The sequence below is a fragment of the Labrus mixtus genome, chromosome 22 (assembly GCF_963584025.1).
Source record: "Labrus mixtus chromosome 22, fLabMix1.1, whole genome shotgun sequence".
Taxonomy (NCBI): Eukaryota; Metazoa; Chordata; class Actinopteri; order Labriformes; family Labridae; genus Labrus; species Labrus mixtus.
In genome coordinates this window covers 2,742,600-2,770,327 of record NC_083633.1, presented here as the reverse complement: position 1 = coordinate 2,770,327, position 27,728 = coordinate 2,742,600, and the positions used below count along the sequence as shown (strand labels likewise).

General features: G+C 37.9%; 3 protein-coding genes across 4 annotated transcripts in view; 2 read left to right on the top strand and 1 right to left on the bottom strand.

The window, feature by feature from the left end:
- Positions 1 to 27,728, bottom strand: part of LOC132956306 (NXPE family member 3-like) — a 404,680-nt gene that overhangs the window by 369,712 nt on the left and 7,240 nt on the right. The window lies entirely within an intron of this gene.
- Positions 5,472 to 8,508, top strand: LOC132956304 (NXPE family member 3-like). Its single transcript, XM_061029681.1, has 2 exons — positions 5,472 to 5,638; positions 7,788 to 8,508. The coding sequence occupies exons 1-2, from the start codon at positions 5,522 to 5,524 to the stop codon at positions 8,295 to 8,297; spliced, it is 627 nt and encodes a 208-aa protein (XP_060885664.1). The 5' UTR covers positions 5,472 to 5,521; the 3' UTR covers positions 8,298 to 8,508.
- On the top strand, positions 11,292 to 13,599 carry LOC132956305 (NXPE family member 3-like). 2 transcript variants are annotated; one of them, XM_061029683.1, is made up of 3 exons: positions 11,292 to 11,616; positions 11,695 to 12,293; positions 12,453 to 13,599. In XM_061029683.1, the coding sequence occupies exons 1-2, from the start codon at positions 11,559 to 11,561 to the stop codon at positions 12,246 to 12,248; spliced, it is 612 nt and encodes a 203-aa protein (XP_060885666.1). In that variant the 5' UTR covers positions 11,292 to 11,558; the 3' UTR covers positions 12,249 to 12,293; positions 12,453 to 13,599. The 2 variants fall into 2 exon arrangements, with proteins under 2 accessions (XP_060885666.1, XP_060885665.1); XM_061029682.1 differs by having other exon boundaries at positions 11,695 to 13,599.

Genomic DNA, 27,728 nt, shown 5'->3' with positions numbered 1-27,728 from the left:
TTTTGTTTTTTGTCCCATTTAGCAACTGTTAAGATCTGTATTTCGAGCAAATGTTAGCTGGCAAAGAATTCACTCTGTGTGTCTGCCTGCAGTGTTTCTGTGTAATTTCCAAATCTCGCTAACGTTATTCTTACAAATGACTTCAAACTTAGTAAGTGATGTTTTTTGCCTATTCTAACTACCAAAGCAGTAAGGCACTCACCTCTTAATTGTCAGGATGGAGATGGATGACAATCTGGCAAAGCCAACTCCACTGTCCTTTCAACCATGTGGTCTCAACTTCTTTTTCCCAAAATGCAATGCAAAACCTATGGTAAATTACTGTTTTGTTTCCTTCAAGCAATAATACAGTAAAATATTGTTATAAACCGTTATAATACAGTAATGTCCTGTATTTAAACATAACAGGATCATACTGTTGAAATTTCCTTGTAAATTTACAGCAATTTCTTAGAGTGTATGTTGTTTGCTGATTGCGGGCTGTATGTATTTATGTGTTTTACTGCAAGACAAATTGCCGTCTTGCAGGGATAATAAAGACAACATTGAACCTTGAACCTTAACTTGCCAAACCACCACTACATAATCCGACTACAGCCTCACCATCTTTCAAACACTGCAGAGCAACTACTCCCGGAACTACAGCCCATCTGTTTGGAGGTGAGTCTGCTTTAAACACGCAGGTGTAAGAGGGTCATTTATTTATAATTCATGAATTTAAAGGGGAATCTACAGGAGTGACTAATAAAGTCAATCAAAGAGCTCTAAATGAAAGAAGTGACAGTTCATTTTTAAATCAACTGTCTCAGGCAACCGATATGATCAATCATTCGACCTGTTTTTAACGTGTCTTTGAAATGATGATTAATCCTCATGAGGCTACAAGGTTATATTTCTGCTCAAACTGAGCATTAAGGAAGTCAAACCTCTGCCTGCACTGTTTTTAAAGGTATAGAAAGCGTCCAATAACAGTGAAAAACACATGGAAGCATATTGCATTGACATGAGACATCCTCTGTTTTAAAAGTCAGGTGCACATACTGTAGTTACTTGTATTTGTTTTTTTTTTCAGTTTAATTTATGTAAATGTAAACTTGCTCCACTTCTTAGAGCAATGTTGTTGTTTGACTTAGTTACCGGTATGAGCGGGGAGGAGACAAAAAAACACGTCCCTGAATGCACAGATCTTCGGGCAGCCCGGCGCATTCACAATAATCAGCAATGTACGAGATACAAATAAAACAAAATATGCAGACAGCAGATTAAAGACAAGATAAAGCAACACACAATATATACAAAATGTACAAGAATAGTAAGCTAGTTATTGCACAGTGACCATTGCAGCATGTTTAAAGAGCAGTAAGAGCTTCATTATTTTCTATCAAGTGAGGAGAAGTGCATAAAATCACGGCCTGCATCCGTCTCCCACTCTCTCTCTCTCCCCCCTCTGTCACTCTCTCTCTTTCTCTCCCTGTCTCTCTCTCTCTCTCTCAGATCCTGTTCTGGCAGGATCTGGCACCTAATTTTTTTGCACCAAAACCCCAAGTCAAGTTCCTTCTTGTACGTAGTATATAGCAGTAACAAAGTTATTGGCTCATGGAACAGTTGAGAATGCCTTGCTCTCTTTCGATAACCAGCAATAACAGCACCTGAAAAAATAGTGCTTGAAATGTGAAATGACAGGAGTATTAAATCAAAGGTACCTGTTTTGTTATAAAGAAATAACTTACATAAATGTGCTGGAAAAACTCTGAACTCAAAATAATGAATGTACCAAGAAAATAACACAAATATTTCATTTAGATTTTTTTATCATAAGCTAATGTTTTTTAAATTAAAACAAAAAAAGGTTATGCAAACATGACATATAATGACATTACCCTATCGTATCAATAAAAAAAGTACAAGTAGGTAAACTTAGAATTATTTGCAAAAGCAAGATGCAAGCTCTCTAATGTATCGAAAATAGAGTGAAGCTTAAAGTTGGGATTTCCCAAAAACAAGACGGAGGCTTGTTGTTCTGTGTTTGTGTTATGGAGCCAAGGTACAGTAAGATGAACAAATGCTTTCAAGCTTCAAAAAACACCAGTTGTAAATGTGTCAAAGAGAACACAGATGGTTAAGTTATATGTTGTCTGAAATAACTAATTTGTTGGTGAAGTCTACACCATTAATCTTAGACATCGTACTTAATAAAGGTATTCACAGTACTCTGCATTGAAACATACTTCTTTAAACTTCTTAAATTGAAAGCAATGATGAACAACTTAAAAGTGGCAGCAGAAGAATGTTGAAAGCATGTTAAAGGACCACTAGGTAGAATTTAGGGAGATTTATAGTCAGAAATCAAATGTTATTATTGTTTAATCATCAGAAACTAAGGATTGTTGTGTCTTCTTTTGTTGTATTCTATCGGTTGCCAGTGAGCAACCTCACCACAAGGTGTCACTAATTTCTACACAATGAAAGTGTGATACTAAGTGTGTCAGGGTGGTTATTTTGTTTGTTTCAATCTAGCCTAATCACACTGATGATTGAGTCATATTTCTTGTGCTAGAGAATGGCTCCCAGGTATTCTGCCCCGTACTATTGCAGTCATTCTTTGTGAATACTAGCACTTTATTCTGAACTGGTGCCATCTTCATACTTCTTCTTCAATACTATCTCTCACCTCTCCACTCTAATCTTGAGACAGGAGATGTTGGTGGTCAATCAGAGGGCAGAACAAACACGTAGCTGTTGGACTGCCACCCATCTGGAAGAGGGGTTTGATATGTCATGAAGGGAAAACGGCCTGTTTAAACACCAATTCACTAGAAAGGACCATGCCACAACAGTATTAGTTTGAACATTTAATGTGAATTGTAAGATATATTGACAGATGTATGTGTATGAGAGGGGTGTAGGTGTAAGATGGCCATCGTCTTTCAGGCTGATCTAGGAGGTTGATCGGGCGAGCGAGAGACTCAGAGTAGGGGTTCCGTCTCGGGTATGGATCCACCCAAACTGATTACGGCCCCAGACTGTACCTGAAGTGAGAGAGACGAGGGAGAGGCGTGTGTCAAGTTGGATGGGAAGGGATGAGGGGGGAGGGAAGGGATGAGGAAGGAGGGTGTAGTGGAAAAATACTGTCTGTCTGTCATCCTTGAACTTAAAAGACTTAGATGTTCGTGCCTCATAGCATTGAAAAAACTGTTTCTCTCTATGGCCTTGGTCTGCATCTCCAACAGGTACGCTCCTCATTATCTGAGTACAGCATGATCCTAAATCAGTGCCCTCCTGACTAAGGAGTTTCTGTTGGTGTTAGATAAATCACCAGGCAAACTAGAAGAAGACGTAGTCACTAGGGCAAGCTGAAACCAATGACCATGTATTACTCATGTATATGCAATATAGGAAGTACTTCACCCCACACCTCACAGACTAAATGGACAGTTGACCACCTCACAGTGCAATACAAGTGTGCAATATTAACCTTAAAAACAAAAAACAGTGCAATTATATAATGTGAAAAATATGTGTGCAATAACCTCAGGTGCAAGAAGAGATAATAAGTGCAGTAAGAAAACATATTTATATTTTCATTTCATTGTACAGTGTTCCCCTTGTTATTTTTTATTTTTTTTGTATTATATAGTGTATAACTTCTGTACAGTTTATTTTAATTTACTTAGCTGTTAATACAACTTATTTATTTTTACTTTTTTGTACTCTTTCTTTTTTTCTTACAATGCTAGTCTATTTTATATATAATTTTAACTTTTTTGTAGAAGCTGACTCAGGGAGAAACATACAAGAATTCCAATGTACCTGTACTGTCCTGTACCTGTGCAAATGGCAATAAACATCTATTCTATTCTATTCTATTCTATTCTATACCTACACCCTGTGAATGTATGCTCTGCAACCGGGACTGCCCCGGGAATCTTTGATGCACTTGTGACTGATGTTACTTTTGTAGCTGATTACCCCTTTTGCAAAATAACTCTTACTATATGCAATAAAATACACAAAGACAAAAGACTTTGACTTGAGACAGACTTACCAACAGAAAAATCCACAACAAGGGAATGGATGAGGAAGGAGGGTGAATGGAAGTAGGAGTAGAGCAGGCAAAAGATGGAGATATTATGCATTTGTGACCTTTAATAGTAAATTATTCTTTTTTATTTACCCAGGGCAGTGAACTGGAAAAGGATGCTGCTCACCTGTTAGTGAGCAAAGTTCCTGTAAAACTGCTTTGTTATCTGTTGTTTGAGCTGGCGTTTTTATTCATTATCGTCCAGATTTTGACACATCACTGGATATCTAAACAATGGTTGAATGTAGGGAGGAAAGTCTTATGAAGGGTATCCGTCATCTCCATCTTTATTTTGTTTGGGTGTAACTTCTGTTTAATTTTATAGATGCTGGGAAAACAACATGTTTCCATTAGTGTCTACTTGGAAGGTATTTTTTAACGTTTTCTGTACCTCTTTTATGCTGCATGCTTTAAGCTCTTTGCTTCTGATTTTTGTTTTTAATTGAACCCCTGTATCACATTTACTTGTTTTGTTACTGGATACTTTAGGGATAGGAAATACTCTTCACTGTTGGAGTTCAAACTCTGATATAAAACCCCATGTCATATATCATACTTTATCAATCTATGATCCCATCAGTTAAAAAGAATATGTTCAGTTTGATAAATCTAGTTAAAAATAGTCCTCCATTTAGAGGTAGTACAGTGCCATCAAAATATATTTAAATGCCCAAAAATAAGTTTAGTCATTCGGTAAGCATGAGCTATTTGAACAGTTTCAATTAAATTACTGCAGACATGGTATCATATATGCTGAAGCTGTGAGACACAGAGTTGATGAGCTTAATTTAATGTTGTCTAAAATTATACATCATGATTTTTAGAATCATTGATTTTTTAATTTACAAAGTAACAAGTGAAACTGAAGAAAAAACATTGAGGAATAAATGGAATAGAATTAGAATCTGAAATGTAATTGTGTTAAACTATAAAGTAACAAAATAGTACCAATTAAATAAATAAAATTGATTGATTGATTGATTGATTGATTGATTGATTGATTGATTGATTGATTGATTGATTGATTGATTGATTGATTAGGCTAAATGTACATGTTTCCTTCGTGCCTCCATTACTGTGTGCCTGCAGGTAAACTAACCCTACCTTAAGTCAACCTTTTGTCCTCAAGTGACGTCAGTACATTTCATAAGACCATGTAACCTTGGCACACCTGATTGTGAGAATTTGACCATCAGTATGAACATTGTAATTATGTTCCTGTCAAACCTCAAGCACCAAAAACTTGTTTTGTTGTAAACTCCCTGTTTGGTAACAGATAATTATCACATTCTCGATTGACTAGATTAGTTTGATGTTGAAAGCTAGACATGATGACACACTATAAATATTCAGAGATTTGCAGAATTCATATGATAAACTTAACACAGAGTCTGTTTCCCCTTTTTGTTGTTTTAATCCAGTACCAGAGGAGGACTCACCATGTGGCTAAAAGGTTTTATAAGTAACCTTGTCAAAATGAAACTTCTGAAGACCTGTGTCATCCTTCTCCTTCTGACTGTGTTGTTCTTTACACTAAGAAACATGGACCTGCTGCAGGTGAGAACTGGGATTATTGGTAACACTTTAAAGGTGGAATTTGTATGTTTTGAGTCTGATTACAGGAGACTATTTAAAACAGTCTCTTTCGATGTACTCTAAGATAACATTAATCTTTTTGTTGCAAATAAACACTACAGGGGCTGGGGGGTGAGGGCACTAGCATGGGCCCTACTTGAAAATGATGCCCACCTGCTGCACCCCCAAAATCCTAACCAGCTATTCGCCTTGTCAAAGGTGGACAGATGATAGTATAACATTTATGTGGGGAGCATTTTTAATTCAAGTATTTCACTGCTTTATTCCTTAAAGATTCAAACTTAGAAAACTTGTGTTTTTTGTGTTTAAAGTTATGACATTTTCACAGAAAATAACATCTTAATGATACTTTATTGTTAGTAATAATTAAATAAATACTTATTGGAGACAGACAGGGAAAATGCATACATGACATGCACACAAACTTGATGCCATCCCTGCATGCAATAAAACAAAAAGAATCACAGGTGTTTACATGATTAAGCAGTTAAAAGGTCAAATGTGATTTAGTTGGACTTGAAATACTCTTAAAATGTGACATTTGATTCTGCACTGTGACTTCTTAAGACATGAAATGTTGAATTTATTTTTTTATTTTGTTAATATTAGTAATTCTGAAGTTACAGGAGTGTCCACTAGAGTGGACATCATGCAACTCTATAATGCAAAAAATGTTTATTTATTTATTAATCTTGTAGTGCATAAACAAAGATCAGAATTCTTCCCCTTTCAAAATCACATTTCCAGTTTTCACATGTCAATTGGGGTGGAGAGATCCATTTAAATTTAAGTTTTGAATATAATAATAGAAAGTCTTTGAGTTTTTGAGTGTTCCTGTTTAAAAAAGGAAAAACATGTTTGATGAGCTAAAACTGATTGATGAGCTCAGTTTTTGCCTGAAGGCTGCCTGAACAGCATTTAATGGGAGAAAATCAATTCATGAAGAGTAACCAAAACCATCCCAACATCAGTTATTTTCATGATTAGCAAAGTCTCAGTATTGTCATTGAAATATAGCCGGCAATGCACGATGTCCAACTAGTGGACAGCCGATCAATCATGATTTTCTCCAAAACTAAAATCAATATTTGGATCTTTTCACAATAACATTGCTCCTTAGTTTTTACTTGATGTTAAGAAAAAACCTGCAAGTTATATGGGCCATCTACATTTTGGTACACTTACAACAGCTGGCCAATGGATGACAGTGTATGGGCTGACTTGCTAAAGTCCACTGGAGTGGAAAACAGCTTTTGAATAGATGTCCACTGTAGTGACCAGTATGTGTGAAAATGATAATTATTGGTACAGTCAATATGACCTGCCTTGTTGATTTGATTTTGATTTGATTTATTTATTTGGAACATGTAAAAAACAAAAAAACAAAATAATAAAATAGCTATAATTAAAAATGTGTTCTTTCATGCTCAAAAATGAGAAGGAAGAATGATTTAATCTACCCCTTTTAACTCAATTTAATTTGTATGAATTATACCATAATATATAATATTAAAAAATTACTTGTATACCATAATGTAACTATTCTCATTACCATAATTATTTACAGTGTGCCATTACCAGTAACAAAACCCACAAACTATACTTAAGTAAATCATAAACTAAATAATTACAAACACACCCCAGTGATTGTATTACCCTTCCTCATGTACTATATGTTGGAGGGTCAGGTTTTAACCATTTATTTGTGATACATTTGAGAGCTGCTGTTATCACTATTTCTAAAAGGTATGTTATAGCTCAACCATCAACCTATCGGTTTTAGGCCCAGTATTTCCTCATGTAAAATGCTTTAAATAACAGCTAATGGAACATCTTACAGTTAATAAGGTTAACAGGAAACAGGCGAGTAACATTTCTAGGTATAAAAAGAGCATCGCAGAGTGGCTTGTCTTTGTGAAGTCAAGATGCGGTGGATGTTTTCTTGTCCACTGACATGCACAAATTAAATCCCTTGCAATCCTGTAACTTTTTTTCTTGTGTAGAGATCATGGCAGTATATTTGAAAAATCTTCCATCCTCTTTTAGTTTAATTTAGTCCATTTGTTTGATACATCGTTGTAGCCATCCTTCTTTTTCGACCCCTTGCCAGATTCATTTTGAAGAAAACTCTATCATCTTCCTCAAGAAAGTGACCTCCGCTCCTTCCACTGGTCCTGTGTTGGCTCCTTACATGCCTGACAACTTCTGCACCTTCAAGCCACTGTCTTCTGCAGATGCTGAGGAGGAACATCTCTTATTGGACTCCATTGCTTGGCCTGAAACTCCTCCTCTGCCAGCTCCTTTTTCATTGAGTCAGACAAGTAATGCCGCCCACAGCACCTTCACCATTCTCCCAGGGGGGGTTGGAGACGAGCGGCATGTAGGAGACCAGCTGGAAGTTATGATAAAAATGTACGACTTCCAAGGTAACCCCAAGAAGTCTGGAGGAGATGCAATTGTTGCCCAGTTGCACAACAGGGCACTTGAAGCAGGTGTGGCTGGACGAGTGGTGGATCTCCTTAATGGCTCCTACTCTGCTGTATTCTCTTTACTCTGGGAAGGAAGTGCACAGGTTGAGGTAAAGTTCAAGGCTATATCCTTAAATGTTAATGTACAATAAGTAATGCCAAAAGAATTACCTATTGCAATGGTATTGTCCTGTAGGTAGTTTAATTCATGAAATGTAAACCATTCCCCCTGATTACTTTTGCTAACAAGCAACAACATTCAAAGTTAAAACAAAGACATGTGGAAGTCTGCAGCGCTCCTGGTCCGGTTGCATTCAACGACGTCAAAGAAAATATAAGGAAAGAAAACTCTCTGTGCTCGACCAACTAGTTGCCGACTACGCACCAAGGGCCAGATTTACTAAAGGTTTGCGTGTCTTAAAACGTGTGCAAACTTGATACCACCAGCAAAAAAAGTGCTATCTGATCTACTAACGGCGCGCAGTGAGGATTGCGTCTGTCAAATGAGCAAAACAACACGCATTGACTATTTAGTACGTTTGCCTTAATGAACATGCAATATGGGGCGTTTCTGCCCTAACGTGCAAAATACTGGGAGGAGAAAATGCAAACAAGTTAAGTTAGTACACGCATTGTGATTTACCAAGCCTGACAAAAATTGCGGTGATTGTGACGGTGTCTGAATTTAACACCTTTGAAAAGAACGTGCTAATCCAGGAAGCCAGTGTTACACACAACAGGCTGCTGTTATTGAAGTTAGGAGGAGACATAGGCACAACAAAAGAAGACATACAGATCGCGTTTTTCCCCACGTGTTTACATGTTTCCAATGACAGAAAAATAAATGGTATGCATTTATTTTTTAATTTGATTAAATATTCTAATCGTTAAGGAAGAGGAACACAGGCTATTGTTGCCAAAACTGAACATCCACAGCCTCTGAATTCTATAGAATTTCAACATTGATATTTATGTCTTCCTATTTCCCTCTTTTCACCAACATTACATTTTAAACAGGGATTTCCTTTTTCTCGGGTCACGCGTCTCTCCCCCAGCTCGCCCCCTCCGGTGTGCTCCTCTCCATAATGCGCACATCTCCTCCCTCTAAAGCCCGCTGCTGCTACTCTGTAGGATGCTTGGATTGGGGTACCTCACCACTGTTTGTACCCCGTCTTCGATACCTTTTTCCAGAGCATTTATGTCCGATCAGACACAGCGCTGGCCAGCTGCCTGATGCTCAACAACGGCCCGTGTGTAGAGCGCCCAGTCCACAGAGGACACAGCTCGCACCTGCGCAATGTATGACAATTCATTCTTAAGATGAAGGGAAGAAAAGAGAGGCCCTGTTTAATGCCGATGTTTTCTTATAACCAAAATTGTCTTTGTAATATTCAGATTTATCTCCTATAACTCGATAGTATTGTGCGTTTATTTGCCTCTCCCACTAATACATATTTTGCGCTTGCAGTCATCCTGCTTTCTGTCCAAACTCTCCGTGATGTAAACCAGTAGAAACTTAAATAGTACCACCTCCACAAGGTTTGCACCTGTTGTCATTCACGCAAATTTTCTTAGTAGATCACCCGCAAAACACCCACCAACCAAACGTACAAACTTCTGGAGTGAACACACAATTTAGTACTCTTTCATTGGGAGCTTAGTAAATCTGGCCCCAAGACTCTTAAAAACATGCTGTGGAAGCAGGGAAAGTGATACAGACCTGTCTTCGGAGGAAGGCCAGCACTTGAGAGAGAGGAGCAATGGGAGACTACAGTCTGTGATTCCCTGCTGTTATCCCCCAGATCTACTCCAATGAGGGAATTGAGTCTGACTTCCCCCTACACTTCACACCTGGGCCACAGGCCTGAGTCTGTCCAACACACGGCTGGTCACAACACTCATAACACTTTATGTTTACACTTTTTAATGGTCTGATGCTCTACAGAACACTTCAGCTACTCTAAAATTGTCTATGGGCCAGAGATGGTGTCAGAATTGTTGGGTTAGATAGTTGCAAAACTAAGGGTCCGGATATTATGTTACGAGCCAATTTACAGAGTACTTGTTGCAGTGGCCTGGGATTAGAATCCAATCTTGGCCTTTTGCTGAATGTCACCCCCCACTTTCTACTCCCAACATTTTCTGTCTGTCTTCAGCTGATATAACAGAGAGAAGAAAACAAGTTCTACTGGCCAGCTAGTGGAGAGTTTACCATATCAACCCTCTTAAACATAAGAGAGATTGTTAAGTTAAATAAATTAGCAACTTCAGTGCGCTGAAGCAAAAAACTAAAGAATAGTTATGAACTATCTATTTATACAGGTACTGTACATGGAGTGTTTCTTGTATGCTATAACTTTAAACTCTTGTTCTTTGTTTTATCAGGTGACCCTTGTCCACTCAAGTGAGGCTGTCACAGTTTTACGTCGGCTAAACAGAGATCATCCTGATAGGGTTCGCTTCCAAAGCGTCTTCCGCTCAGGCTCAATCTCTGAATCTACCATATGTAATGTTTGCCTACGCCAAACCAGCCAGCCACAGTGCAACTACACTGACCTCCATACTGGTGACCCGTGGTTCTGCTACAAGCCAAGGAATCTGAGCTGTGATGCCAGGTTTAACCACATGAAAACAGGATATAATAGTGTACTCAAGACCGAAGAGTTGAAGCTCTTTCAAAGGTGATGGAGCTTAAAAAGCTACTTTTTTCACTTGATGAATACATACAAATATTAGAGCTTACTATGTATCTCCTGGTTCAAATATGTCTATAATAACAACGGACATTTATGAGTAAGTCTAAAGGTGTTTATATATCTTTAAAGCCCAAATATGGAGGCAGAGTAACTTAATGCAATTAAATCTTTACCTTTTGGTAAATCATGTTTTGACAGTGATTATATTAGTGTGTGTAAAGTACAATATATAATGTGAAGTTTTATACAGGAATGTCAACCTGAAAGTCTTCATTCCGGCTTCAGGACCTGCCAAGTGTCACTGTGTTGCCACCAAGGAAAGGTAAGCATGAACTTTCCTACTCTCACCAATAAAAATCAAAACTGAATGAGCTTGAGACCTTGACAGTTAAAGTGACTTGTGAAAAAGTACATACAACCTATCTCTCTTATACCAAGGCATTGGCAGAATGAAGTTGTTTTGGTAATTGCTAGGTAGTAAGGATATCCCATATGGGGGGGTAAAGGGTCTGTTGATGATAAGTGATACCTGAAATAACCCAATCCTTTTTTTTTCAATTCTTCTCAGGGCAACCTGCGGTCAATCAAGACAGTGGGAAGTCTGGACTCTCTGGGTATTACTACCAGGGTGTGTGGCGATCACTAGGTGGCTCTAACGTTCAACAATTCAACAACGACTCTGCAATCAGCCAGTGTTTGAAAGGCAAGGTGGTCCACATGTATGGAGACTCAACCATCAGGCAGTGGTTTGAGTACCTTGATGCTTCTCTTCCAGGTATCTGTTCCACAGTTATTGTAGGCAAAATTTGGTTTATTAATATTGCTTAATCTGTTCCTTCTGTCACACTTGCAGAGGCTAAGGCAGTAAACCTGAACAGTCCGAAGCCAGCAGGACCTTACATGATATGGGAAAATGCAAACAAAATCATGGTAACGTATCGCATCCATGGTCTTCCTCTTCGGATTTCAATAATACCAACCAGTAAGGAGTGTTACGTTTCCAAAGATCTTGATACGCTGGTTGGTGGTACCAACACAGTTGTAGTTTTAGGAATCTGGGCCCATTTCAGCACTTTTCCAATTGAACTTTACATCAGACGGCTTCAGAGCATCCGCAGGGCAGTGGTCCGTCTGTTGAATAGGGCTCCTGGCACACTGGTGGTCATCAGAACTGGGACCCTCCAAGCTATGCACGTTGGTAATGTGATAAGCAACGGTGACTGGTTCTCGTTTCAGGTGGACAAGGTGCTCAGAGCCGTGTTCACAGGACTTAATGTCCAACTGGTGGATGCATGGGATATGGTTCTTGCTCACCACTTGCCGCACAACATTCATCCAAAACGTCCCATCATTAAGAATATGGTTGATGTTCTATTGTCTTACATATGCCCACAAAAGAAGAGATAGCTGTTCATTTAATGAAGGAATTTTAACAATTCAGGAAAAATGCAGCTCTTATTGGTAAAACTGAAACTGAAGCAGTTTTTCTGCTTCTTGTGTGTTTCTATCAAATGATTTATTTTTCCTAAAGCAGACTATACAGACAAAGCAAGTATTACTTTGATCCATCTTTTTAACAGAGAATTGTGAGTAAAAAAAACGAGAGCAAACCGGATTGCAATCAGTTTGAAGTCAAATAGCTCTAATAAAAACAGGCGTGTGAAGATTCACATTAACCCACACTGCTCATTGAGCTAGGTACTTAGTTTGATGAAAACATTCCTGGAGTTGTAGGAAAATACTAGGGATAATTATGAGATTTGCTTAGTGGCCAATGTCAGATGTATTAAATGGAAATTTAAAGACATCTGAGCTCAAGTCTAAATTTACCATACCACAATAAGCTAAATTTACCATTTAGTCCATTTACTCTATAGAATTGTATGAGAAGTTACTATCTACCCATTAATGGCTAACTAGTAGTTAATTCCCCATTAACTATGCAACAATTTGTGTAGTTACATTATCTGTTAAATTATAATTAGCTACTCTAGACCATGTAATGAGGAAATACTCACTATCTACCCATTACTAAATACCATGACATGAATTTCTTCAGCCAATTTAAATGAAAACTAAAAAAAGAAAATATATAAAATTCATTATGCCATCCAAACTTTGGCTGCTCAATTGAAAAAGAAAAAAGTCAGGAGAATACCTCGGCTTGTGAGGGAGCGTCTCCTATTCACCTTAACAATCATGTAACTATCTTATTAACCATTAAGTTGACAATTTTTTTTTTTATTATTCGATGTGTTAATCAGCTAAAGTATGGATCCACTGTAGTTAAATGATTCATGAGCTTAAGTTATGTTAGTAAATGTTTTATTGCTTTGATTATTAATCATGTCCTCTCTGAGGTAAAATTTCTGTTGACAGAGAAGCATAGCATGTTTCCTTGATGTCTGATGATATAGTTAGGTCATTTTTATGATTTAATTCAGTAAATATCCTACATATGGGACTTTTAAACTTGATCCTATCCTGAATGGTTGGATAATGGACTTTTTACCAATAGGTGGCAGTGCGTGACAGTAAATGATGTTCTTTCTATCCTGAACTTTTCTTCCACCAGCTTGTTGTCTGTCAGCCCTTCTGTACATTATGTACACTAATGAGTGTTGCAGCATTTGTGTGCGTGTGCTGTTGTATGTGTACATATTTTATATTTTATATGCTGCAGCTGGATTGCTCCTACAGAGTTTCGTTGTATAAATTTACAATGACAATAAAGATCAATCGATCTATAAAAAACAGACACATTGGGAAATGTGTTGATGATACTTTGATTGTCAGCCTTCTTGATGGGGGAGAGCAGGGTTATGAGGCAGTTGTGGATGACTTTGTGGCCTGGCATGATCAATCTTTTCTTCATTTTTACGTGCCATAAATAAAACACATGATTATTGTTTCAAGCAAATTTTCACTTTAAATAAGTAGAACAATTTGTCCATGGAGTAAGTGTTTTTTCTTATTACAAACAAAAAATAACTAACTCCATGGAGTTTCTTCTTATTTCAAGTGAAAATTTGCTTGAAACAAGTAAAACATGTGGAAATCAAGTGACTTTTTAGGTGATGTGTCTTATTTTAAGTGTAATGAGATTTGTTTTGACTAGAAATAAGACAAATGTTCTTGGTAAGATTTTGAGTTTTTGCAGTGGACAGTCACTAGCTTATTTGTATAACTTTAGATAGAGGTAAGACTGGTGAAACGTGTTCTACTTAAGTCAAATATTCCTTTAACTGTGGTTAGAAAAATGTATTTATAGCACTTTGAATTTGACACTGACAATATAGAACAGTACTGGCAATATAAACGCTTCCAGGTTTGAAGATCTGTATAGCATTACAAACACTGTAATTCATGAACTATTTTTAGGTTTAATTTTAACAACAATGGAAAAACATCAACCACAAACAGTTGGCCAGTTTTTACATGCAACTTTTCCAAGAATACAGTGTCACATTTCTATTTTTTGTAAATAAATTGTCTTTATTGAAATATTAACTCAAACGTGACTTTTTTTCCACAGCTGTCATATTTGAATTTTAAAGAGATCATACATTTAAAAGAAACATTCTATCTTCTTCTACTACAACGATGCATCTGCCCTCCACATGTAGAATTTGTGGATTATATAAAAGATGACGCTGCTAAACTTCTTAATGTGTGTGAGTGTCTGTGTGTGTGTATGTGTGTGTGTGCGTGTGTGCAGTTTTCATTTGCTGTCTAAGCAAACAAAGCCGTTTTAGGCCAAATCCATTACCCACACTCCACTCTTCAACACAGAGATGAATTCTGTTCTAAAATCTGCATAGTCTTTGTAGTTAGATGCCAGTTCCAAAGAACAACTACAGATGTGAGCCAAAGGCGCCCTTGCTAACTGTGGCTGTTCTGCTGTGAATGGTCCTAGATAGGAACAAGTCAGACACAGTACCTGAGGAATAGGCCAAGCTCCTTCTCATCTCTTTCTCTTACAAATCTCAAGAGATGATTTGAGGTAGTTTGTTCTTCCAGTGACATAGATCCTGGTAACTTGATGGTTTTGGTAATGTTTCTTGCCTTGGGTTTGAGATCATCCAGAATCTTCTTCAGTCCTTCCCAACTCATGGATTGTCCAATAGACCTGAGAATTGGCTTCCAACACTTTATGATAAATGCTGGTTCTTGTACCATCTCTTTGTGGGCTATTTCCTCCACCAGACTTGGCAGATTTTCTTCAGTTGGGAGTACACAGCAGTTGTGACTGCTGAGTATGCTGAGGAGTTCATCCATATCCATGTTTGATTCTCAAACTATGGTATGCGTACCGCTCCCTGTGGTGGTACTGAAAGGAATCTCCACAATATCAAAAAAAAAAAAACGTTTAGCATAAAACGACATTTTTTATTTTTTTTTGTCGTACTCTTATCTTATCTGTCTTGTATCTATTGGGTTGTATTTATATCAAATGTGTTTTCCCCTCTAAATTAATCTAGTTTTTGCAACAAACAACTTTAATCTTCTCAATTTATGCTCGCGCGCGCACAGACATAAACACCAGGAGTACGCCTCACGTTTTGAAAAGTTCCACTCGATATTCCGTTATTTATAAGCGTTCAGTACTAAATCAACAGAAAGCAGCTGTAGGCCTACATTAACAGATATTCTGTTACTTATTGGAGTTCAGCACAGAATCAGTGGCAAGCAGCTGTACATTAAAAAATTTAAAACGGAGCCAGGAGATGCTTCCGTTGTGATGCATTAACAAGAGTGTATGGACAGTCGCTCACCCTCTATCTCTCTCTCTTGCTCTGAAGCTGATGTGATTCTGCTCTATTTTGCTGTCTTAACTATGCGCAGGAGTCGAGAAAGGATTTTTGTTGCTATGTTGAACGCAGAGCCTTATAATTCAGAGGCTCTGGTTACACAGAGCCTGCACTCTCTTGCGTGCCTGCACTCTCTCACGCACCCTCACTCTCTCACGCACTCTCTCTCTCCCCCGAATTTGGGCAAATGTCAGTGTTGTTTGCCGTTTAAGTGCCAGTTCTAGCGCTAGCCCTTTAGGAACCACACTATAGGACTATTAATCCTATAGTGTGGTTGCCAGCAGTCAATAATAAATAATATTCTTTTTATGAATATATTTGCCTCCGGGGTAAAATGTGTGCAGAAATAGACCTACACTATATTTTAACATCTACCATAATGGTGGTACTTGGAGAACCAAATATTTTCGGAGGTGGTCCGCAGTCTAAAAAGTTTGAGAACCACTGTTGTAGTTGGTTCCACAGGTCTTTGTTGCATAAAACATATCCCAGAAATCAGTGAGGCAGTCTCTGGTGACCCCACTCCCAACTCCAGCCTCAGCCTCGCCACGTTCAAGCACACGCCTGATTGAAATATTAGCATCCAGTATGCAGTTGTCTGTAAATGCTTCAATCATGTCCATAAGACAGTGTGCTTTGCGGATCACAATGACTTGCTTCTCCACTATATTCTCTGGATTTTCAAAGAAATCAATGGAACTTGAAGCCTGCTCAGAATCCACAATGTGAATAATATCTTCTTCCATCTCAGCTACCACTACTTCTTCTATTTGATTTTCAAAGACTGTGTTTGCGGCGCTTTCTTGTTGGCTGTGGTCTTGACGTGTAGAGGTGAGTATATCAGAGTGTCAGCAAGACCATCGACAAGTTCACAAGGCATGTTGGTGCCATATCCAAGTACAATAACTTCATCATCACTGGAAAGATCTATAAGAGGCTGCCCTGATGTTTGAGTAGAAGGAGTAGCTTGGAATGTTGAGGTAGTATTGGGACTGCTCCAAGAGAAAGGCCTACTGCCGTACCGAGGTCTTTTGACAGGAGTGGGGGAGAGCAGTGATGGGCTGGATGAGGATGGAGATGTATGTGTAGCTGGCCCAAGTGTGTTGGATGTGTCAGGTGAAAAGGGCATGTCTGTTGTTGCATCACTAAGCTCAGAATCACTGCAATCTTTTGGCTTTGTACAGAGGTATAGTCTGTGGATCTTGTAATTAGTTTGCTCTAACAAACTTCAAACTGTGACACTACCCTCAAGGGGCTCCTCAGAACCAATGACAGAAAGTATGCACTCAAAGTCCTCTAATTTGCCTTTCGTGGGGAAAGTCAATGTACCGTTTGGGAAAAAAGGTGTTTTCCTTTTTCAAGTATGGTGGATACAGTATCATCTTTGCTTACAACTATCTCTCTTGTTCCACCCCCAGTAGGCCTTCTTACTTGTTTGTACATAATCTTGGTAGTTCAACCAGCCAAGTTATATTTTCATTGTCTTCTATTCAGCATTCTTATTTCCACAAAGTGTAGGCTTACAATTAAAGCTTCTGGTTGCTGTGGCTGAGGTGGTGGATGGAAGTTTCATCTTCTCTCTTAGTCTATTTATTAAAATTTGTTTCCTTTGCTCTGTATTGTTTGGCCTCAGCCATGTGTGCTGGACAATGGACTCAAGCCTGACTAGAGTTATTTTGGAGGGAACTAAACAAAGGAGTTTTAGCCCAGCACCCCCCAACAGCAACGAACAAATAGGTGTGAAAAATTAGGGGTGGGGGGTGTCTGAATTCTCTATCCTCATTGGAGGAGAACTGAGGTAAACAACCAGCAGTTCCAGTCTTTAAAAGCAATCGTCAGGCATTGCTTCTTTCTCTTCAAATGTGGTCTGCCCACAGACACAAGATACCCTTTTTGCACATAATGGACTCCAACATTCGAGGAGGCAATCTTCCTGTTCTTGGTTTACATAGGTTAAACTTCAGAGCTGAGGTTGCTCAGTCTAGGTAGCTCTTCACATGCTGAATTCAAGCACACAGCTTCCTTTGTTGTCCACCATTTTGTCACCATGTGACGAAGCCACATGGTGCATAGTCTCTCTCCACCATCTTGTTTTCTCTCTCTCTCTCTCTCTCTCTCTCTCTCTCTCTCTCTCTCCCTCTCTCTCTCTCATCCACACACATACACAACTACACTTTTACACCTCATTCACAAGTTTTGCTTGATAATGTTTGTTTGCTTAGATTAGTTTGTAATAGTTATTTGTTTGATTAAGTTCAATGATTTTGGATTGATGTTGCTTTGTTTAAATAAATTCTGTTATAATTTAAGAGAGCAGTTGTTTGTGATTACTGGTGTATTTGCATTGTGATATAAGCTGGGTGTGAGGGCTTTGTGTATGGATTTCACGCCTTCAATTTATTAAATATAGTTAGTAATTATTAATAATATTAGTAATTAAGTAACTAACTTTAGACTGATTTTAGTGATATTTTGGTTATATTTCCCTGATTCCAGGGTGGTGCCCCAAGAGTTGATTAAACATAGTTTAATGATATTGTTATTTATATTATTAATAATTAAAAATAATTATTAAAGAATATAACCAAAGTTGACTTGATAAAACCCCAACAACATTAAACGTATTCATTATTTCTTCTCTCTACGATAACTTGAATGTTAATGTACAAACCCTTTACATATTTTCTTCTTTTTTTTAGTGACCATTGTTTTCATGTTGTTGTTAAAATAACAATGAAAGAAGTCCTCTTGATGAGCTCACTAAGCACTAAGACAAGACATTGGGTTGTTTTTGGGGCAAACCAAGCATATCACTGATGTCCACTTACAGTCAACACAGGTAGCCTCAGTTTGTTTTTTTGTTGTACTTTCTCCGCACTTGGCACTGCTCCAGCCTGCGTCATGGCGCATGTGTGGCCGGGGCGGAAATCAACGGTAGCAAAACTACTAACTAAAGCCAACAATGCCACCTAGGGTTAAAAGGAGCCCTAGGAGTCCAGTTTTTAAAAGATCACAGATGTTCTAAAATCAGGGGTGAGCAGACAATAAAAAAACAGACAATAGAGGGTGTATTAAAAGTATTTATCATAAAATAACCAATAAAAATAGCTATGTATCTAATCTAAAAAGTCTTTAAAATGTATGCTTCGTCACACTGAGGCTATTCTGTTAGTCTTAAATTAAATGCAGCATACTGAATGAATACTCTACATAGCAACAAATATGAAAAACTGCAGTTTAATTACAAACCTGGGCATGGAAAAATAAAGAACCAGAACATAAATCTAAGGCGCTCTTCCTGCTCGTCTGTTTCATATCTTTTACACACAAATGTTTAAGAAGTCCAAACGAAGAAATGTATTAAAAAACCATCATTCTAATGAAATCCAAAATTCCAATCACATTTTTACCTAAGGAAAAAATGAAGCAGTGTTATGTTCTGCTTGTTTTCGAACATTTACAGTTTAGCTTACTGTACGTAGTAAAGTAAAGTCATTTATTTAAAAAACACTTTTCTTTTTAAATCCATTCTAAATTTTATCCTCATGTTCAAGAAAAATCCTTCTCAAGCTAAGAAAGAAAATCAAAGGGCTTTGTATTTTACAAAGGAAAGGCAGGAGTTCAGATCTGGACAAACAGTCCGGGTAGAAAAACAAAAAAGCAAGCTGGAGTCATCAGAGGGCCGGCCCAGACACCAAGGTGTTACAACATTGACCTATCATAAGGAAGTCTGCAGAGAAACAGATCCCACACCAGGGTCATTCCTGAGACTCCAGAGACTAAGATGACAAGATCAGGGCAGACCATAAGAGTTCCTGCTCAGAATGGAGTTATAATATAACCAGTCTGAAGATATACCTCAAAAAAATGATTCTTGGCCTTAATAAACAATAAGTTATATTTTTGGGTAAAATGTAACTAAATTAGACCAAATCCAAAGTTTATATAAAATAATAACTAAACACAACTATAATATGCACTAAATAAATCCAATTAAAACAGTTCAAGTAAACTTTATGTGACCAGATTAATTATACTTTAGATTAAACCAAATCAAATTATTAGTTAATTTATATTATTGATTAAACACAACATAAATGTAATTTGAATACATTTAATTAAAACAATTCAAGTAAAGTTTATGTGACCAGATTGGTTATACTGAAAGGCGGCTAAGCGCATGTGCAGGAGTAAAGGTAACGTTGTGATGTCCCCAAACATTGGACGTGAGGTTGTTTGTTTTTTCGCAAAGTTTTCGCTGAGCGAGACTACGCACATGTGGTTACAGGTGAGTGAAATTGTTTTCCATCTGTTATATTATGATGCAGGGACACTTTGTTTTATTAAGTACATTTAATTAAAACCAGTGAAACGTTGCTGCTACTATAGCAGTTGTATTTGCTAATCGGACTACTTTACTTGCTTATCCGTCTTCCTGGTTTATCCTGAAACCTCGCGTTTCAAGATGTTTTGACCCTGCTTTATTGTATTAACATTTGTTTTTGTTAATGTGTTTACTATTCTTAAAAGTACACTAGATCTCTGCCTTTTGGCTGGATAGTGACTACTCTTCTCCCCACGGGAGATTCTCCAAAAAGCTTCTTCTTTTTTTTTTTACCCAAGTGCAGTGCTTGTGAATATGACATTAATGACGCTTCTGTCAATGTAAACAGGATTGAACATTTTTATGTAAATTATTTGTGTACCCACACGTGTAAAACCTCTAATTTTGCAGTTGGCTACATCTCATCTTGTAGGCAATCTAACCTTGTAATGTTTTTCATTTTTTCCAGGTATAACATCTTGATCCATATAACCAAGTACTTCTAATTGTGTACAGACGCTTCTCTATTAAGGTGAGTACTTGTAACGACTTTGGTAAAATCTTTATTAAAATATGCTTGAGTTATGTTAAAATGTACGGAGCCCCTAAAGGGACATAGGCAGAAAAAATAATAATATATGTTTCTCGTGCGCACCAGAAACTAACCGGTGCTCACGAGAAAGTTTTCTAGTGTGCACGAGAAACTTTCGCGTGCGCACCTGAAACTCTTTCAGACAGCTCTAGCTCACAGATTGGTAACAGACCAATTAGCATAACCTGTTAGGCAGTATGGAGGCAGAGGTGGATTTATTTACTTTCCTGAAAACCCGAAATATACCTGAAAGCACTATTAACCAGCTAACTGATGATAAGGTAAACTGTTAACTCATTTCATGCTTGTAAGGTAAAATGCTAGCCAATAAAGCGATATAACGTTAGCTGCATTAGCCTGTAGTGATGTGTAGTTTGTCAAACGTCTGACATATTTTCTGATTTTTCAGATTGACATTAACGTCATAAATGTCATGACTGATGAGGAGTTAGGACAGTATATCGTCAGGTATGGGGACCGGCTTGCACTCAGAGCATTTTGTCGGCAGAGAACTGTGACAAACGAAAGGTCGGGTGAGGAAAAAACAGTTAAGTCTGCTCTCATGCAGAAGATAAGAGACAGACTATGGGGAAAACAGAAAACTCCTGATGCCCGGCCGGAACACAGCAGGTCAGTCTGTTGGGAATAGACATGCAGCCAAAGACACCCGGCGGGTTGAAATGGGATGGCTTCACTTTGATGACGGTGATTATCATCAGGTGTGAACAAGACATGGAGGCGGAACACGGCATCTTTCTGTCCAGAAGACAGTCACTATGGGAGAGCTCCTGGAGACTGGTAAAGGCTTGTTTTTCCCAAATGGACGTTCTTCTAAAGGACCAATAGAAGACTTCAAGTTTGATATTCGGCTTTCTAGTCACACCACAGTACCCCTTGAAAGCACAGTGAACCAGCTGTACGAACAGACTAATCTACAAATGCTACGCATCTACACCTGCTCCCGGAAAAAGCAAGAAGTTTCCCCTCAAGATGACTCCATCGTTTTGTCTGACTCATCTTCGGACTTCGAGCCCACAGAGAACAAGCCAGTGAAGGTAATTTCCCTCTGTCATATCTAATTAAATATTATATTTAACATCATAACTAGAGGAAATGGTTTAGTGGATTGTATATGCAGGTAGCTATATAGAGTATACCCACTTACTTTTCATTCTCCATAGGGTATACACACTTAGAAATAATAACCAATTACTTGAAATGCAAAACAAATGTTTTATGTAACTTGTTACAACTAAAAAGTAATAAGATAAGAGTGGTGCATTGCTTTGTAAAGCATTACCCCCAACACAGCTATGAATGAGGAATAGTTCACTCAAAATGCATCACTCTGTTGTTGTCTCAGCCTGTAGTTTGTTGGCTGGTTAAAATAATAAAGTCTGCTCCTTTTTCTGTGGCTAATGGTAATTTCACAACAATCCTTACTTAAGTCAACCAGCCGATGCTGAGTGTCAATGTGCAAATATATAAGGCCAATTTTTTTAGGTGAACTAAATATACAAGTGCAGTCAGACATGTCAGTGTTTATAACAGAGGGCGTTTATCCTATGCTGGATGGGACACTTAAAAAAAAAACATTTTGGGGAAAAATCAACAATATACCCACTTGTTTAGGCACCACTACACCTCTGGATATATGTGTACTGTAGGTTTACTATGTCTCAAAACATGCTAGAAGAACTGAATGCATGTATTAAAGAGGCTCTGGATTATGCCTTTCTGGAAGCAAGTGTAAACCAGGTGTATACTTTATGTTTCAACACAGGAGCAGATTTAGCACTGTTGGTGTTGGATTAATTTTTTATCCCAATTTATGATCTGCTGATATATGAAAATGACCAAGTAATTAGTTAATGCAGTTAAATTATTCTGTTAAGGCTTAAAACATGGGCTGAAAATGACTCATGAACAGCTGTCTTAGTCTTCCAACCATATATATGCACATGCTGTTTTAAATTATTTCTCTTCATATGAATTCCATAACTTACCACCGTCTTTATGGGTGGTGGGATTTGTTAGTTCTGTCACACCAGCCTAAAAAACAATGACTTTGATATATGATGTAAGAATAATGCATTTATTTTGTATTGTTTTTCAATTGTAGCTCATTTAATATGGCCTATACCTTAGCTGTTCAGCCTGCTATCTGTGGGTTGTGTATTGTACCTATTGTACTATCACTGAGACTAACAATATGGTCTAAACATTATATCCAATCTATTTGAAACATGAGTTTGTTTCAATTTATGTGGTTGATAGAATTGCACATGCTCGAAAATTGTTAACACAATTTCTAAATATGTGCCCAACTTCTCCTTTCACTGCTGTGCATGTTCAATAAAAAGTACAAAATATCTTGTTTAGAACAGTTTGACTGCCTCTTCCAGCACTAACTTGTCCCATAATCTTCTGATCTGCTCATGTCTTTACAGACCAGGAGGAAGCTGAGACAATCATTGCGGACCAAAACTAAAAGATATAACTGGAATCCTGCAAGTGATCAACAAGTGGATCAGCCAGACAGATCTTCCGGTTCAGATCTAATATCAAGTGACTTGATGGATGAAAGAAATGAAAGCGTAAGTTTCAATAGAAATAACTGCATTTACAGATAGTGACATATACACATCACCTGTGTTTCACCAGTTCTCCCAGCATACAGTAAACATCACATGGTAATCCAATAATGCAGTCTGAAAATACATGTATCACTGATTAAACATTACAACAACAATTAAAAAGCAGATAATATCAGTGAATGCTTCCAATTAGACTATACTAGTCCTTATTTTGTTTGTCCAATTTAACTCTCTAAAAACAGTGGAACTCAATAATTTAATTTAAATAAGTTGGAACAATGATTTAGGCGTGCAAGTTTAAGTTAAACCTCAGTTAAACCAAGTCTGCAGCAGGATTAACTTAAACTCTAGACATGGGGACCTCTAGTGGTATAAAGTTCCATCTGCAGGACACATACAGTAAATGAGTTTAAGGGGCTAAATGATTTTGTTCTTGTAAACAAACCAACATCAATTCTAAATTTAAACCAGAGCTGAGCTTATGGAAGTGGGTAAAGTTTTTGAATTTGATGCCATATTAAGTAAATATTCGTACACATAACTGTTGAAGTGAAGGTTTCTTTCATCTCATGTATGTGAAAGTAGCCATAATGGCTCAGGTTAGATAAATCATAAACACATCTAAGGTAATGTTTCTCATTTCATAATCAACAGGCTGGGGAACCAAACAGGCGGGCAAGACCATCCTCTCCTGAGATGTGTAACACAGAGATTCTGAATTCAGTATCTTTAGATAATGTTGGCAGTCATACCCGTCAGTTACCAAGCAGGCATGAATCTGATGATGACTCTTTAATTCATGAGTCAAATGGAGATGCAGACCAGTTATTCTATGATGGGTCAGATTCCTCTGTTGCTATGAAGCAACTATATATATATATACTATACTAGCAAGACTGTGAAGTACGCATTGGACCTGTATCTGTTGGTGATAATATTGACCAAGACTCCACCCTTCCCTGGAATCCACATGACCTCAACACTATGCAGGTACAGTGTGAAACTAAGATATTTTGGAAAAATGCTGCAAAAAAATGTATCTTCATGATCAATTAATGTCAGACTCAATTTTATGTGTATACAATGTCCAAAAAATATGAACTGCCATCACCGGTTCTCCTGATTTCTGAGTTAATGGGTTTAGATTACTTGTTCTATCAAACACAAGGTTCAAAACTCAAACACATTTGGTTCACTTTGATATAAAGCTGCAAACTAATAACCAATGTCATAATAGAAGTAACTTAAATGATACAATGCATTCATTGTCAAAGTTGCTCATTTATTTTCTTTCCGTTGATTAATTCATAAATAATCACATCTAACTACTTTTTTTTAATCTTGCAGCATTCTTCACTCAATGATTGACTTGCAACATCAAACAGTCTTCCAAGATCACCTGTCCATTTTGAAAAAGAAATCCACCATGTGACATTAAGACGAGTAAACATAGTTCAAGATGTCCTGAATATCTTCATGGACCCACAAGTACTGAATGTTAATCTGAAAATGGAGCTAACAAATGAGAAAGCAGTGGACAGTGATGGTGTGTCAAGAGATGTGTACTCTGCTTTCTGGGAGCATTTCTTGGAACAGTGCAAGGGCGAAGATGAAAGAGTGCCCAGGCTGCGACCGACTATTCAGAGAAAGAATGGGAAGCTATTGGGAGAGTTTGGTTAAAAGGATACCTGGACCACAATATCATACCCATCAGACTTTCACCATCTTTTATCCTTGCTTGTTGTCAAGGAGTTAGTGCAGTGGATGAAAAACTCTTGATGATGTCATTTTTCAGATTTCTTTCAGTGTCTGAGCGAGCATCTGTTGAAAAAGCACTACAGGGCAACATGGATGAAACTGACGAAGAAGACTTGCTGGACCTCTTCTCAAGAATGGGCTCACACAACCTGCCCTCTAAAGACAACATGCATGTTGCTATTTTAAGGTTGGCACAGGAAGCTCTTCTTCAAGAGCCAAAGTTCATAATTGACTGTTTCCACTCTGTTATTTACAATGCCATGTCAGCACTCATTACCAAAAACAACATAATGGAACTTTATGAATCAAAGAGACCAACTAACAAGAAAGTGGCCCAGATGATAAAGCCTTCGAGTGAGAGCTTAAATCAACAAGAGCAGTCAGCCCTGAACTATCTCATTCGCTATGTGAGAAGCATTGACCAAACGAAACTAGAGATCTTCTTACGCTTCTGCACAGGTTCCACTGTGCTGTGCAAAGACACAATTGAAGTAACGTTTAATCAGTTGTATGGATTAGGTCGCAGGCTTGTGGCACACGCATGTGGAGCAGTTCTTGAGTTACCATGCACCTATAGCTCATACCCTGAGTTTCGTGCAGAGCTGGATGGCATCCTGTCTGGCGATTGCTTTACAATGGATATTGTGTAGTGAATGTCATGAATCTTTTATATTTCTCTCATTTGATATCAATCCTATGGTTTTTGACTACTCAAAACGAATCAAAACTCATGGCTCACAGATTAGCATTTAGCAAATGAATACATTATGTTTGTAGTTTATGTTTGGTAAAAGTGGTACTTTGTCATTTACTTGGTGAGAAAGGTTATGTATGCTAAGGTGTTGGATCAGGCCACATAATTTTGGCTTAATTTAAGTGTTCTTTCTGAGCTTTCATGCTTCCACTACTTCTTTAAAAGCTGTGACGACCACAGACAATTTACATATGGGTCCATTGTCATGTAAAGGGTAAGGCTTACATGTGAAACTCAGAAATCTTAAAACTCAGAAATTTGCTGCATGAGAAGACATCCTTTGCAGTCAGACAATATGTTGACAAGGATATTTTACAGCAGGTTCAACTTTGGTACAACTAATAGTTGTTTTTTTGTTGTTTTTTTTTGTTTTGTAACCAATGATGAAATATTTTTCAGCTTTTACCAATACAATATTCACAGTTCTTACTGTACAATGAGAGTATAATATCAATCATGAATTTGCACTTGACTAATGTAATACAACATACAAACTACATACTACAAAAACATTGTACTTCTCTACTACAGGGAGATGGGTTAATCAAATAAATCATGTCCAGTCATGTGATTTATCTATAGGGGTAGCTTCAGCACCCCCACACCCTGGCCCCACCTATGACTAGAATGACAATGAAGCACAGGGACCCTCCCCAGCCATAACAAGGTCAGGTGAAGTGGCTCACCAATTTCTGTCAAACAGGTCTTGAGGCGCATCCTTTGACACGTTGTCTGGGCCAGGCTATATATAAGAAGCTTTATAAATTTGTTTGAAAATACAAAACTCACTTTATCGAAAAAAAAAACTGTGATAAAGAACACTTTAGACTGGTGGAGGATGTGAACAGCCAGGTCGGGAGAATATCTGGAGCAGTCCTCCCGTAATTATCTAGATATTATCCGGCGTGCATATGTGACAACAGCTATTAAGTCCAAAAGTATACCGCTAAATATCATGGGGTAACCTCAAAAGAATAACAACACTTGATTGGATTAGCTTTTCTATCTGTCAAATGGATAATACTTATTAATTGGAAGGTAAGAAAGCCAAACTGTTTTGACATGGACAGCTGGCTTAAAGTTTACTTGGAATTGGTATCTATGGAGCAAGCAGCATCCTTTCTGGAAGATCTGGGCAGTGACCAAGGACGTTCTCTTAGCCTTATCCTCTCTGGATTAAAGGGATACTTCACCCATTTGCATTAAGCTTTGTATCATTAGAAACCTGGTAGTATTCTTTTTTTTTTCACAACTTTTTTATTGAGTTTTGAGGCATACAGATATATGTTCAACGGGTTCTTCAGTAAAATAAGAGCAATTTTAAATAAAAAAAAAAAACAAAGAAAAGACAACTAGAACACAACACAAACTAAGCTTGGCCGTTCAACGAGTTACAAAAAGAAATTAAAACCGCAAGCGGTGATGAAGGGCCCTCGCACCCCTGTGCATGTCGAGGTGTGTTGCGACCGCGGGAGTGCAGCAGCAGTGGAATGTGGCTAAGCAGCAGGCCGTGCAGTCCGATTTGTGTAAAAGTCATACTATGGTATGCTGAAATAGGCAGCGTAATGAAGATCACAGAAAATTTTGACGTAGAGCAGTTCAGGCTGGCACTGTCATGATAGCTATGAAATATGGAGCAAATTGTTCATTGTGTAGTACTTATTCCTTGCAGTAGGAGGCGCTATGGTTAAAGCCAACCCTGATCATACATGTGTAATTTGAAGTAGATCAGACAAAGTGTATAGGATGTAGTACTTACTCCTTGCAGGGGGGGCGCTATGGTTAAAGTTGACTATTGTTATGTCAGTGTGTTCAGAGGCCAACCCAGTAACTTCCTGTTGTCAACAGGTGGCGCTGTGACTAATCAAAAAATGTCAATCATGGATGTGTTCAGGGCGAGTCCCGTATCATGCATGAGAAATTTTGATATGATTGAACACTGCATAGCTGAGATATAAGCATTTACTTTTTTGGCAACTTCCCAAAACGCTCAAAAAACTTAAAACGCACGCCACGGCTCGCCGTTTGACGAAATAACGTGCAGCGCGCAA

Excerpts from the sequence above, each read along its gene's own strand:
- LOC132956304 (XM_061029681.1), top strand. The coding sequence starts at position 5,522 with ATGTGGCTAAAAGGTTTTATAAGTAACCTTGTCAAAATGAAACTTCTG. Across the intron at positions 5,639-7,787 it reads GAAACATGGACCTGCTGCAG|ATTCATTTTGAAGAAAACTC; the intron begins GTGAGAACTGGG and ends ACCCCTTGCCAG.
- LOC132956305 (XM_061029683.1), top strand. The coding sequence starts at position 11,559 with ATGTATGGAGACTCAACCATCAGGCAGTGGTTTGAGTACCTTGATGCT. Across the intron at positions 11,617-11,694 it reads CCTTGATGCTTCTCTTCCAG|AGGCTAAGGCAGTAAACCTG; the intron begins GTATCTGTTCCA and ends TCACACTTGCAG.